Below are 14,724 nucleotides of genomic sequence, written 5' to 3'. Positions count from 1 at the left end.
GGAAAGCAGAGGGAGGGGTAAGTGCACCCTCCCCCACCCTTAAAAACAAACCCCTGCCTTTGAACTGGCAGAACCACCGGTCGTTTGAACCGGTTTGGAGGCCCATAAAGGGCCTCCGAATCAGTTCTGTGTATATCCTTAGTAGCCAGCTGTTAGATATAGCTCTATTCTGTCATCATGTACATCTGAACAAAGTAGGTTAGTTTAACCTTACATGAATCTCCTTGCTTATGATTTACAAGCTGTTGCCCCTGAGACTCTGTTAATTTCTGCTGTAACGGGAGTGAGTTAGCTCCTGAAATACTCCGCTATGTAAGTAATTACCCCCAACAGGCTGATCACTCTTCCTTGCCAGTCAGAGAGCAGATTTTACCAGTAGTCTTTAAATTAAAAACTGAAAGATGGAATACAGAGCTATTAGCATTGGACTGGAGTTTTAGTGCTTCAAACAGAATGTGATTTGACTGATCATCAAAAGGGATCCCAAAAGTCATTTGGGCATCAGAACCTTGCCATCTGCATTATGCTGGCTCCAGCTATTTCACGCTAGTTGGGCTGACTCACATCAGCTGGTGGGGGGAGAGAGAGTAAGTACGCTGTAAACTAATTCCAAACTGATTGCTAAGCATTTGATTCTAGCTGTATGTGTTTAATTTTGTTGAGATATTCACATTTAATGATTGCATAATAGACCAAGTATTTAATGTTAAATTTATTTGAGGTGCATTACACCTAAGGCCTGCAGATCATGGCCCTGCAACTCCCCTTCCCTTCCCTTCCCCAGTCGTGTCAACAGCCACCACCGCCATTTCCGCTCCTCTTCATCCTGCTCTACCTTTCAAAAGGTTAAAGTCGTTTCCTGCTGCTTTGCTTTGTGGTGTCCTGACTTTTAAAAGGCCAGTGGCTGTTGCTGGTGTCTACATTATGTTTCTTTTTTAGATTGTGAACCCTTTGGGACAGGGAGCCATTTAATTTATTTATTAAGAGCTATATAAACTGCTTTGGGAACTTTGGTTGATAAGTGGTATATAAATATTCCTCGTATTCATATTAGCCAATCAGCCCTGCTCAATCCTGCTCAGACCTGACACAAGGCATATATTTTGATGCAAAGTATCAAGCAAAAAAAAGGTCTTAAATAAAAATTTGCCAACCACTGGGTTCCCTGTTCTTTCAATAGGTACATCAACTACAGTATATATTCTACCCATTTGTTAGAAGCATTAAATCACCAGAAACATGTGGTAGTAAGGGTACAGAATGTTATTAAGGGACTGCTTGTGTGTGTGCATGATCCTAAGAGTAAAACCAGATGGTTAGGCATCCATGCTTCCTCAGTTTAGGATTGCAGCTGCCAACAGCGGCTTTCATTTTTAAAAGCCATATGTATCGGGGGAAAGTTACATGGATCTCCAACATGATATCTGACACTTACTACCTGCCTAGAGATTTGTCTGTGCTCTGCTTTTTCCATGCATGCATTTTCAACATGAAAGAAGTTTCAACTCAGTCACTAACATGTCAATTCTTTCAAGAGCTATAGTGATGCTGACCTACTGCACAGCTGAAAGTTTGTAGTAGGTATGAATATTTTAAGGCCAAACAAATGTTGGAAATGTCGACATTATGAAGGAACTTTTTTTCATATGTGGTGGTCTTGCGGGAAGGCAAAGGCCTTTGGGGATATGATATATAATGAGTTGAAGAAAAATTTTAAAATGACATTTCCTAAGAGGCCAGAATCCTTCCTGCTGGGAATAACGCAAGGAGAGTTTTCCAGAAGAAACTTAACATTTTTTATGTATGCAACCACGGCGGCCAGAATAGTATATGCATAGAAATGGAAGGACAATGAAATGCCCTCAAAAGAAGATTGGTTGGTAAAAATATTGGAATATGCTGAGATGGCAAGACTTACAGTACTGATAAGGGATGAAAACTTGGAATGTTTTAAAGAAGATTGGAAACCATTCTTACTATACTTAAAGAACTATTTTTCTAATATCGACTTTTCAGCAGGGTTTGCAATTTAGTAATAATAGCAGGTTGGGCAGAGTAAAATTGAGTTTGCAATGTATAGGATATATGTTTTGAATTACTATAGCAATGGTTGACTTGTATAGTTAATGAATCATGTAGATTGGTGAGCGGGAAGTCAATATTTACTTAATTAGATGTAATGGGATTGTTACTGGCATTCTGTTTTCATACTCATTATGTGCTTTTCCAGGCATGGATATATTCCAACATCTACACCAATTACTACAAATAAAATAAAATAAAATAAAATAAAATAAAATAAAATGGGGAATCCACACTAGGAAGGAAGATGCATTATATTTTTAGCACCATCTACTGGTCATCTGTGGCAATCAGTGAAACAACCATCCATGCCCTCCCCCCCTCCATACCCTTTTTATTCTAACTTGAAAGAGGATGGTTGTTTCACTGGTTACTGCAGATTGCCAGAATGTGACCTTCTTCCTAGTGTTTGTATGCCCCATTTTACTTTTAATAGTGACTTGAGCTGATGTTAGAATACAGCAGCATCTGGACGAGCCAAATGTGAAAGTCTTACATGCTGTGCTGCTACTGCTGAACTTGGAAACTGTCTGGATAAGAGAATGACTAGAAACCACCTGTCAGCCCCCTCCAAAAGGTAAGGTTTATTATATATTTGCTGTATAGTTCTTATAAACCCCAAGCACCTTCTGAGTATTAGAATAAAAACATCTGTACACAAGAGTTAAAAAGTGTTACACATCAGTTTATTATTATTATTAAATACAACCTTTTCTATTTTTAAATAAAACATTTAAAACCGTTTTTAAAGTCTTTTATATAAAATAAATTCATTGTTTAAAAATATATATATATATTAAAAAACCACACAGTTTGAACCAGAATTATAACTCCCTTTTAAAAGGAACTTCTCTCCAATTGGTTTCTCCTATATAAAAGGATGGCAGATGTCGGTCTTAAGACCAGATCCTAAGGTCTTCTGTGCCAACAGATTAAGTGCTCAGGATGGAGCTTACTGACAGCTACATCAGCACAAGGTCACCAACCCAGCCCCAAGGTGCTAGATACAGACTTCGTTCAATGAGTGTCAGTTCATGGGATATGTGGGAGCTATTTCTGTGTCATGGCTCATTGACCTGTACAAGCCACTAGGGCCTAAACTTCTGCAAGCCTCCATTATTCCTGCTGCCCAAAAGGAAAGAGGACTCTTTCCAATCTCTGAGGTGTGGACAAGCTCTCCATGAATTACAGCAGGGAGACTGGGAGGGGAGAAAAGCAGCAATGGATGTGTCAAAGGCAGATAAAATCCCTGCTTGCAGCACAAGCGAAGAGAAAATAGATACACATTCTGCCACTTTTGCAGAGATTACTGGATTTGCTAGATGAATGCCGGGATGTACAACCCTGCAAAAATCCACACTGGGACACAAGCCCCAGTGGCTCAGGCTGATGCACCCACCCTATCAAGCAGAATACTCTTTATAAGATAATGCACTGGCACAGCGAAGAGGAGAGTTACAAAATGTCTGGTGAATGGGAGGCCTGCTCGCATCACCAAAACAATATACATGGCATTATTCAGAACTGGCTCCTCCTGGAACCTGGCAAAGGCACCTTCCTCCAGTTAAACAGTTCATCCAAAATCTGGAACATTAAAACTCACATGGGAAAGGCAGCATTTTTGGAGACCAGCTCAGGAAGCTCAGCTATCTTGCTACAAACATACCTTTTCTTCAGCAGGGAAAGAGGGGCAAAAAGGTCAGACACCAAGTCTGAGGAAGAAAAGGGATGGATTGAAATGAGGCATCGTCGGGCCCAGCCTTTTGCCATCCTTTCTGCATAACCACATACATATACACAAAGTTACAGCCTAGGTGCTAGAGTAGGGACTGGAATGTTCTCAGAACGTGGCAGGGGAAACATTAAAGTACATACAGTGCAACAACTTGCGCTTCATTTCGGAACTGGGCTGTGGCAATTCCAGTTTGCCCTCTGCAGACCAGTTCTCCACGACCACATGGAAAGAGAAGCACAGGGGAGGATGGAAGGTGGAGTTCCTCACAGAGCTCCCAACCCTACGATTCCCTCACTATAGCAAAGAAAGTGTACGGCATTTGCACCAGAGAATCAGTGCGAGGGAGAGGGTGACCACTTATTCTCCCCACAAATGCACTCCCAGACCATATTGAGTCACCCCTACCAGCCCCAGCCAAGCTTCAAAACTAGAAGGACACCTGGCAGGGGGAAAGCATTGCTTGGCGGGGAAGGTGCTTGAACACCCCTCGCTTCTTCCATTAGATCCCTGAAAGTGTCCCTGTGCTCCCCATTACCTTGACAAATGGAGGCTCAGAAACATGCATTTGCCTCGGTGACACGTATTCTGCCCTGGACCTCCACGAAAGTGGATGTGCAAAGCAAGAGGAGAATTCAGTGCCTCTCCTGCTGCCGCCCCCTAATTAATGCTCAGAGGTCTCCTGCCTCTGGGCACAGAGGTTCCATAAAGCCATCGTGACTAATAACCATCAACAGATTTGTCCTGCAAAATTTTGTGTCATCCGCTTTTAAAGCCATTAGCACATCTGATGCCAGTGAATTCCATACATCATGTATTATATGGATTTTTTCACCTGTTCTTAATAACCAATTAGGCCCTCAAGTTCTAGTTTAAAAAACCAGATAAAAAGATTCCATTTTGTATTTTGGGCAGACGCTAGGAGTAGAGACACAGAAGGCCGCTGGCATCAATGCACTAGGCTAATGTGGGGAGTTAAGCAAGTAAGAGGAGGCGAATTTGCTGGGGTACCGGGTAGATATCCCTCTTCCTTGGCTACATTACATATACCCTTAAAGTAAAGGAGGAAAAGTAGAGCAAAGTGTCTCCTCTCTCTTGAGCAATCACATGTTGCCATGATTCATATCACTAGGGAGAGAATCTGGCTAGAAAATAGAAAACAGGAGGGTTGAGATCCCAACGTCTCCTGCAGTTCCTTATGAGTCAGAAGCTCTGGCAGAGTCGACTGAATCAAGCCTTGCCCAGACATATGGCTGTTCAAACTGCTACCTCCAGCCCCTAAAGGCAGCCTGGAGTTGATGCAGAAAGTTGCAGGCAAAGCAATTCCTAGATGCTCTCCATCAGAAGAGGAGCTTTGTAGTCCAGGTCAGTTTCCAGAACGTTGGTATCTTTTGGGTCCCCATCCTTCATCAAGCTACTCTGGCTTGTGGGCCAACTGGCAGAAAAAAGGACAGCTTGCAAACAAACAAAAAATGGTGGATGAGTGCCAGGAATAAATAGTGTCCATTTCCTGGTGACTCCCTTTCCATCTCTGCCCAACAACAGAGAAAGAATAGTCTTCATGGGAAGGGACTGCAATTGCTTCAGTTCCCAAAGTCCAGTTGGTATAACTTCTCCCAATTGTGTCAAGAGGGCCGTACAAAAGAAAAGAAGCTTGCAGGCCAAGCTCCATGCAGTTTCTCATCCAAGAGGGCTGGAAAGAAGATGACAACAACAATCACCATAACAACGTAGTGCTTAACTAGAAAGAAGAAAGGCTTACTGGCAGGGGTGCCCAAGCATAGGCACAGTTTGCTTTAATTCTGGGTATGGATTTCTTAAGATTGAAAGCCACTTTGAAGGCTCTGCCAAGCTATATGGAAGGTTATAGGTTTCCAAACTAACCAACCCACCAAAGGAAATTCTGACTCACTTAGGATCTCTCTTATTTAGACCTAAGTGGGATCACAAAATTTATTCAGCAAGACATGAACAGGTCACTATCAGCCAGTGCTTATTCCCTCTCTGAAAGAAGTGAGCCAATTTGTAGAAATTAATTCTTTGGTGATATAATTTCTTGGCTGTCACCTTCTTACAGACATCAGATGGCAACCAATCTCGTGAATGGGTTCATAATGTGCCCCTTCTTTGAGCCTTGCCTAGCACCCCTGCTAATGGGGCAAAGAGGTCTCTTAAAGTGGTGGCTCTTTTATATTCAGCAGGGGGATCACAGCCATCTCTATTCAACCCCAGGATAGTGAGGTTGGAGTAGGACCTGTGAAAAAAAAGTGAAGATGGGCTCCTCCCCACTGCCCAATATTTCCCCACCTTCTTCTTTGGAGAGATGGGGTGGGGGCAGAGAGCAAAAAGCAACTTGTCACTCCGCTGGTGGGCCCTGCTCTCACTTATGGGCCACTTTGTTTGAACAACCGTCCCCCTTATTCAATTATAGCTACACCTCTGATAGAATCCCTTCCAATGGCTGTTACTGGTGTCTCCCTTGTGTTGCTTTTGAGTCTGCAAATCCCTTTGGGACAAGGAACCATCTTCTCATCTTTTTTTCTTACCTCTTCTGCTAAATAAATGGTTTTGTAGGCTTTTTGTTGAAAAGCATGTGTAAACAACATTAAAAATAATAAGTAAGACAGCAGCAGGGCTGCCAGATGCACAGTATGCATTTGGATGCAGAATTCACACAAGTCTACCTTTCTCTGCCAGCTGTCCTAAAAGCAGTACCTTAGGATAACATGGTCATGCAAGTTGGTCCTAAGGGATGCTTGTGTCTGTCACAACATACAAGCACCAATATGAAATATTCATATACAGCTTTTCAACAAAAGTTCCCATAAAGGTCTCAAAATCTAAAAAAGAAACAAGACAGACACCAGCAACAGCCACTGGAAAGATGTTGGGCTGGGGATGGATAGGGCCAGTTGCTCTCCCCTTGCTCAATAAAGAGAATCACTTTTAAAAGGCACCTCTTTGTTCAAGTTAGCAGGAGACAATTGTCCCCAAAATGGTTATGCTCAGGCTGCTACAGGGAAGGGAGTGAGCACATGCTTCTGAGGCCTGGGGACACTGTGCAGAACCAAGATTTAACCACAGTTCTGCGTGATGTCTGGACTGGCTCACTGGTTTTACACAAGAGCAATGCCTGGCTTCCGAAGAAGCACCGCAGCATGCAAGAAAACGATAGTTTTGTGGAATGTTTCCCAAACTAGGAATGTGCCGTAAACTGTACAGATTGCTATCTGCTGCTGCCTGCAAAGATAAGCCACATTCCACGACACCCATCAACATTTGTAGCAGACATGTCCCTACACAGTAAGGAGGTAACAGGTTGCATGTTTTCAGCAGCATTCAGCTGGCTGTAGAGGACAGCTGCTCAGGTTGCTCGAGTCCCCAAGCAGGCCTTAAGAAGTCTTGCTGGATCGGAGCAGAGGTCCATGTAGATCAGGGCTGCACAGCTTTAGCCCACCTGCAGATGGACTACAACTCCCATAATCCCTGACTACTGGCCACTGTGGCTAGAAATGATGGGAGCTGTAGTCCAACAACAGCTAGGCACTTTCCAGATTAAAGGCTACAACTGTGTCACTACGTATCTGCTAAGTGTGCTTCCATACTTCCTGTGTTGTGACACCTGCACTGACAGCAAGGTGCCGTTCACATTTCCGATGGCTTCTTTCGGATTTTATCTTTGAGACAGAGTGCTACAACACTGCATGCGTGTCGCAAAAGAGTAGCCGTAATTTCCCCATTGTAGGAGTTCAGATTCCGGGGATCGTTTTCAATATGATCCTGCCAAGCCAAAGCAGTTTATGGCTGTTGTAGCGGGTAATCTGAAAAGTGCCCTGGAGGGCCAAAGTTGTGCACCCCGATCTAAATCAACATCCCATGTCCAAGAACTACCAGGCAGATCAGGGTAGGAAAGAATAAACTGTCCCTCAGTTATTCCCAGCCACTTGGTATTCAAAGAAATACTGCCATGAAGCATGGCACTTCTGTTTGTGTCCATCCAGACTGTGTGTGCTCACTTTAATGCTAGCCCTATCATTCCTTTCCAGAGGTTTCTGTCAGAGGGTAGGAAACACGGAAGCCCCTCCAAATCCACCTTGGTCCCCAGCCAAGTATCTTACCTCATACTTCCTCCTGCATCTGCAACTCCACATGTTCCTGCCCTCCATTCAGTGGCCTACAAAAAGAAACAAGAGTTGCATGTCGAGATCAAAAGCAGGAACTGCATTGCAACCCAAGAAGAAATGTTACCCACTCTCTTTTCCTCCCAATGACAGCTGTCAGTTCATCCAAGAACGGTGTTGTGTGTGGGACAGGCCAAATGTTCAGACATGGGAGGAGGGGGGAGGAATTGTAGCCCCAAAGATTGAAGGAATCTAGGAATCAGGGGTTGAGATGGCTGGCAGCAAGGAGGGGCCTAAGTTTAGCCAAAGAATTACACAACTTCCTAGCCTCTTACCTTCCTTCTTGAACTTCCATGTTCCTTTGCAGTCGCCTTCTTGCCAACATCTGTGTGAGATAAAAGAAAGGGTTAATTACTTCAATGGTAACCCTGACATGAAGCACATGAAGCAAGTGTAGAGAGGATTGCACTGAATGAATGGCTGAAGGTGAGAGAGAGACAACCTCTCTGGGCTTTTGTAGACACTGTGCTTATCCTAGGAACAAGTACAGCCGAACAACATAGTCCCAGCAAACACTCTCATTGTGGGAGAATTGCTGCTTATCAGAACTTGAACTATTAACCAGAGTTGCTGATAAAGAGCCTTTTTTGCCCCCACAAGGGGCACCACTGGTGCATGGAGAAGATCTGTGCTAGTGTCATAAACACGTATTGGATTGTGTCTATGACATCAGCACTAGTCATACCAAAACCTCTGCCTCTGCCTCCACAGGGTTTCTGGAATGTCCTGCTGTTTGAGAGTACTTTCTCCTCTTAGGAGAAGTTCTGTACACACTAGCTCCAGCACTGACATTCATCCCTGCCCCTCCTCCCTCTCCCCCCCACCAACACACACTCCTCCTACATTCCGCCCCCCTCCCACGCTCATTCCCCCTGCTACTAGTCCTGACCCTTTCATTACATGGGGATGGCAATATCATGTCAGATGGCCAACACAATATAGCATTAACAGTATGCTATATTGTATTAACGATATGCAATGCTGCATGGCTAAAGCCCTTCACCCAGAAGTATCCAAAGTCTCCCGCTCTCATTTTTTTAAGCAATCAAGAGCGATAATTAAATTAACCTCATCCCCATATCTTGCCAATAGCTATAGGATTCAGTCCTTTGAGCAACAGTCAATTTGTAGTGTAGGAGCTATTCCTAGTTTTTTGTGGGGGGTTTGTTGTTGGTGGTGGTGGGTTTTTTGCCTTTCTTCTCACAGGAGAACTTCTTCTGCAGTGGGCATGATTCTGCAAGATGGGAGGATGCTGACAGGAACAGTGAATATCTATCCAGAGCCCAAGGGAGTCAGTGCCATTAGCAGGATGATGGAGTGTGTGGGTGCCACATAACAGTAGTTCAGTTCTAGCACACTAAGGCACAGTCATCTGGTTGCTATTGGGAAAGGCATTGGTGTCTTCACTTTCTCTCAACTACTGGACAAACAATAAGCTTTTTTATCTAGTAGGGATGGAAAATACCACTATCTTCACTCTACAGATGAGAGAACTGTATCACAGGAAGGAGACGCCATCTCCCCAATCTACTAGGACAGTGGCACTGGGTTCTGGCACTAACTGCTGAAAACTTTCAAAATTTGGATTGTGGTGCCAGAGGGCAATTGTCCCCATATGGAATGCTCCATCCTGTGGCTGTAGGTCAGCTTGTTTATGAGGTGGCTCAGGCAAGTCAACGCTGGGAAATCTGCACCAGGAAAATTCTTTCCTGGCTAGCTAGTCTTTCTTTCCAAACCAATGAGGTACGACAAAAGTAGATGCAAGATCGCTTAGACGGAGGGGAACAGGAGACAGCACAGCCTTGCCATCCAGAATGGGAGATGTGATAGAGAGATGGGGGGGCACTTTACAGGCCCACAGTCAGTCCAAAAGTGCAGGGAGGCACCAAAATAAGTAAGGGGGCAGACAGCTTGTAGCCTGGAGCACCAATACTTATGGGGGGGGGAATTGGGGGGGCCTGTCCTTGCTCCCGGCAGCTATGCCTCGCACTTTAGTTCAACCTATTTATTTATTTTTCAAATTTGCAGACAGCCCCAAACTTCCGTTTCTGGGTGGTTTACAACAATATCAAAACAGATTAAAAATGAAAAAATAGTTTAAAACCACAATCCGGTTAAAAAGCTTGGGTGAAAAAAAAACAAGTCTTTAGAGACTTTTAAAAGATTGTCAGAGATGGGGAGGCTCTTATTTCAGCAGGCAGCACATTCCAGAGCCCTGGGGCACCAACTGAAAAGACCCCTCCTTGCGTAGCCACCAGACGGGCCAGTGGCAATTGCAGATGGACCTCTCCAGGCAATCTCAATGGGAGGTGGGGCTCATGGTGAAGAAGGTGGTCTCTTTTAAATACCCTGGGCCTAAGCTGTTTAGGGCTTTATAGGCTATAACCAGCACCTTGTATTTTGCCCAGAAGCTCTTATTGGTAGCCAGTGTAGCTCTTTTAATATAGGAGTAATATGGTTTCGCTGGGAGGGCCCAGAGACCAACCTAGTTGCTGCATTCTGTACCAACTGCAGTTTCTGGACTATGTACAAAGGCAGCCCCACATAGAGTGCATTGCAGTAATCAAGTCTGGAGGTTACCAGATTATGTACTATTGTTCTGAGGTCATTTATCTCAAGAAATGGACGCAGCTGGTGTATCAACAGAAGTTGATAGAAAGCACTTCTGGCCATCGCCTCAACCTGAGACACCAGAGAGTGGTTTGGATCCAGAAGCACCCCCAGATTGTGTATGTGCTCCTTCTGGGGAAGTGTGACCCCATCTAGAACAAGCAGATCCAAATAGTCTCCTGAGTTCCAACCCCGCACAATAAGTACCTACGTTTTATCTGGATTATATACAGTCTAAAGCGGTATAGAAATATTCATTGTATTTGCATTAAGTCTCTGTTTGTTATTCCTCATCCAGCCCATCACTGCCTCCAGGCAGGCATTTGGGCGGGTGGGGGGGGGGCGTTATGCATTCTTCCGATGATGCTGACATGGAGAAACAGACCTGGGTGTCATCAGCATATTGATAACACTCTGCATTAAACCTCCTGATGATCTCTTCCTGCAGTCTCATGTAGATGTGAAACAACATTGGAGATACTATGGAGCCCTGAGAGACACCATACGAAAGTTCAGATTTTGAAGAGCATCAGTCTCCAAGGGATACCATCTGGAATCTGCCCAAGAGGTAGGAGGAGTGGAACCACCACAACGCAGTGCCTCCCACTCCCAACCCCTCAGACACTCCAGAAGGATACCATGGTCAATAGTATCAAAAGCCGCTGAGAGATCCAAAAGGACCAATAGAGTCACACTCTCTGTCAGTGCCTAACTGGTGATTGTCCATCAGGCTGACCAAGGCAGTCTCCACCCCATAGGCTGCCCAAAAGCCAGTTTGAAATGGGTCTAGATCAGGGCTGCTCAACTTCGGCCCTCCAGCAGAAGTTGGCCTACAACTCCCATAATCCCAGGCTATTGGCCACTGTGGCTGGGGATTATGGGAGTTGTAGTCCAAAAACACCTGGAGGGCCTAAATTGAGCAGGCCTGGTCTAGATAATCTATGACAAAACAAGGCTCACAGTTCCTCCATTTAGTTATTCTAAGGCAAGTCGATGTCCCCTACCCCGCCTACACACACGCACACGTACCCTGGGTAGCCAAAAGGTATTGAAACAGAGCGTAAGATGACAGAGTTGAAGCCAGGATTGGCCCTTACCCTAGATTTATGGAAGTAGAAGAGCAGGCCTCCCACTGCCAGCAGGATTCCCAGGACGCTGGGCACCACCACATAAATCACAGCCATCCCTTGGGTATCTCTGGCTTCTGGCTTCTTGCTGTGCTTGTCTGTGTTCGGAGGAATTAAGTTCAGGTCAAAGTGGGGTCCCAGCATGCTATCCTCGGGCTCCCTGTCTTCCTGGGCCAGGCCCTCTTCTTGTCTTGCTCGCTTCTCTCGGACCTGGGTGCTTTGCTGGTTAGCCGGGGCTCTGCCTTCGCTGCCCTGCTCCCCCCAGGAGTAGCTTTCTGGGGATATCTGCCTGGGAGATGATGAACTGCCTGTAGTGGAAGGCTGATCTGTTGCAGAGCCAAACTCCTCAGAGCCAAGGGTAGGGAAGAGTTCTGGATCCCTGGGCAGGAATGTTGCCAGTCTGCCACTGGAGGGCACCCTTGAGCTGTAGACTGGCTTCAAACTGGCCACAGATGCCAGGCTTAGGCTGGATGTACTGCTGGTATCAGCTACATCCCAATCAGATGTAGATTCTGGCATGGCCGGGTCCATTTCTCTTGCCTGCTTACTGGGTGAGAGTTTGGCTGAGCCAGAGAAAGAGGGATCCTGCAAGGAGAACTCGTTGGGCTGTGTCTGGCTGCTGCCAGCTTCAGAACCAGGGAGAGGAGACTCCATCCCCATGGGTCCAACATGCTGCTGGCTGGAAGGAAAGTGAGGAATGCTTTTGAGCCTGGGGAAGTCTGGATCCAGAAGGGAGGCAGGGTGTGTGGTCACGGGAGCAGGCCCCTGTGGAACGACTGCTAACACTGGTTCTTCTGATGGTGAGGACATGAGGGCATCAGTGCCAACCCTGAAATCCATGCTCTCTGCACTTCCTGGGCTCATGAGAGTGCTTCTAGACACCCTGGGCTTGGTACTACCCTCTGACCCGCCTTGAGTCTGTGTGGTGCCAGGCAGCACGGCTAGCTGGAGAGTGCTGGCAGCTGTTTCCTTGCTGTCCAGCTGGTCTGCAATGGAAGAGAGGGGCTCAGGGGCCAGGAGGAGAGAAGCTGAGAGTCCCCCATTGATGTGGCCCGTGCCTGGACACCTGCAGCTCTGGTCAGCCACCACACCTGAAAGATCCAGATAAAGAGAACAGCCATAGAGTCACCAGCCTCTAGAGGTGCAAGGAGAACAGAAAAGATGCTGCAGCTCAGCTCAGCCCCTTCTCTCAAACCACCATGCCCAGACCTCAGCGTGAGCAGATAAAAGCCAGCACCCAATACAAAATGAAAACATGAATTTGAACCAAGAGGGAGCGAGCCAGCTAGCAGCAGCAAGGCTCAGAAAGGCCCTCCGTAGAAGATGGATGGGGAAATGAGAGGGAGAGAAGGGTAAGGAGGCTGGCAAGGGCAGCAGACCTCAAGCATGCTTCATGCAGCCTGCCGAGATAGCAAGAGATGTGGAAGAGGCCAGAGAGCATGGAGATGATGGGCCACTGGGTCAGGATCCAGCTGGTTAGCAAGCCAAAGCAAGTCAGCATAATGCCAGCTTCCACTTGAGCACACAGCACACGTGTCTGTGGGCAGAACAGTAATTGAGCTACACGTCACCACCAGAAGGAGTCAGTAAAGCAGGAATCAAGGAAGGAAGGAAGCATGTCGATTCAACATTGCTCTCCTCTGCAGTTTCACAGGTCCAGTGCACACACAGACAGAACAGAGACCATCACAGTAACACAGAATATGGACTTTGCCAGCTCCTTAAGTTGGACAGTGGCTGCATTCTCCATATCGGGGTTCTCAACCTTAGGTCCGCAGATGCTGATGGACTACAAATCCCACCATCCCTGGTCACAGTGGCCAAAATCTATTGTGGCTGAGAATGATGGAAGTTGTAGTCCAACTATCTCTAAGGATCCAATGGTGAGCATCCCTGGTCCATACCAATGCTACAGAGCACCACCAGAGCGGGCGGGCAGAGACTTCACTGCATTCATCAGATCCCCAAGGAATCTACACTAGTAGAATTGACCCAAGATTGTCGCACAGGTTGGCAACTGTCCTTGCCATTAGCGGCTTCAAAGGTAGGCCATTGTCCCAAGCCAGCTGCCCAACCTGAACAACTCAATTCACTTTGCCTTGTGGCCAGAATTCCTGCCTACCCCCACTACTGTCCAAGATGGGGGCTGCATGATTTCAAAGATTTACATGGATCTCGCCTCAGGCTGAATTTAGTGATCTACACAACTCCACCAACACACACAAGGAGAGTCAATAGGCTCGTGCAAATGATCAGAAGTTGTGTAGGAGACACATCCTAGCCAAGTTTGGGAGCTGGGTGCACTCCTATTTTCCGACTGTGTAAGAGTTAAAACACAAGGTAAGAGGTGGGGAGCGCGATCTTTTGCTAAGCCCCAGCTGGGTAGGGCGGACATACCCTACTCAGATTCTGTCCCCAGCTTTGGAACAATTTAAAAGGAAAACCTATCCTAACCAGATGGGGCTTAGCCCATGATCAAGCTCTCCACCCTCAACCTTGTTCTTAACAATGTCTTGATGTATCCTCTCTCTTTTGTGGAGGGCCACCATGGGAAGGTGGAAATGTTCTAGGATAGCAGTATCAGAAGACCCCATTTCAGCAGCTCAGAGACAAATATGATGTACCAAGCTGCCTCTGGGATTCTCTCAGCATGCCTGTCCACAAGTAGACGACAACATAACACTGAACATCAGAACAAGTTGTGGGGATATACTTGCATGAGCAAAACAGTGTCGCAATGGGTCCTTAGCAAGGGCTTTTAAAATCAGCCCTTGTCCACATGTTTTGAAGTTTCCTCTCTGAAATTATGTGGGGGCTACAAACATGTTCAGAGGTGGGGGGGGGACTACAGCTGATCAGCACAGAGTGGTGAGGGGGAAACCCCACCAAATTCCATGCTAAAAAGCTATGCTTTGTCCTGCTAAACATTTGGCCAGTTCTGCCCTGGCCTCAAACCAAAATGGCACATGGAGTATTTCTAAAAACTAAGCAT

At 46.1% G+C, this 14,724-nt stretch overlaps 1 protein-coding gene across 7 annotated transcripts in view; it reads right to left on the bottom strand.

Annotated features, from left to right (window-relative positions):
- Positions 1-2,746: 2,746 nt before the first annotated feature.
- The window catches only part of CSF1 (colony stimulating factor 1), a 107,908-nt gene continuing 95,930 nt past the window's right edge, over positions 2,747-14,724 (bottom strand). For all 7 annotated transcript variants that reach the window (XM_053250243.1, XM_053250242.1, XM_053250245.1 and 4 more), the window contains 4 exons: positions 11,703-12,823; positions 8,271-8,320; positions 7,933-7,988; positions 2,747-5,507 (listed from right to left, as the gene is read on the bottom strand). In XM_053250243.1, coding sequence (XP_053106218.1) covers positions 7,934-7,988; positions 8,271-8,320; positions 11,703-12,823 — 1,226 coding nt within the window. In that variant the 3' untranslated portion in view covers positions 2,747-5,507; position 7,933. The remainder of the gene's footprint in view (positions 5,508-7,932; positions 7,989-8,270; positions 8,321-11,702; positions 12,824-14,724) is intronic.

This window comes from Hemicordylus capensis, chromosome 4 (assembly GCF_027244095.1).
Source record: "Hemicordylus capensis ecotype Gifberg chromosome 4, rHemCap1.1.pri, whole genome shotgun sequence".
NCBI classification, from domain to species: Eukaryota; Metazoa; Chordata; class Lepidosauria; order Squamata; family Cordylidae; genus Hemicordylus; species Hemicordylus capensis.
The sequence above is the reverse complement of the archived record's forward strand: the minus strand, read 5'-3'. Positions and strand labels throughout refer to the sequence as shown.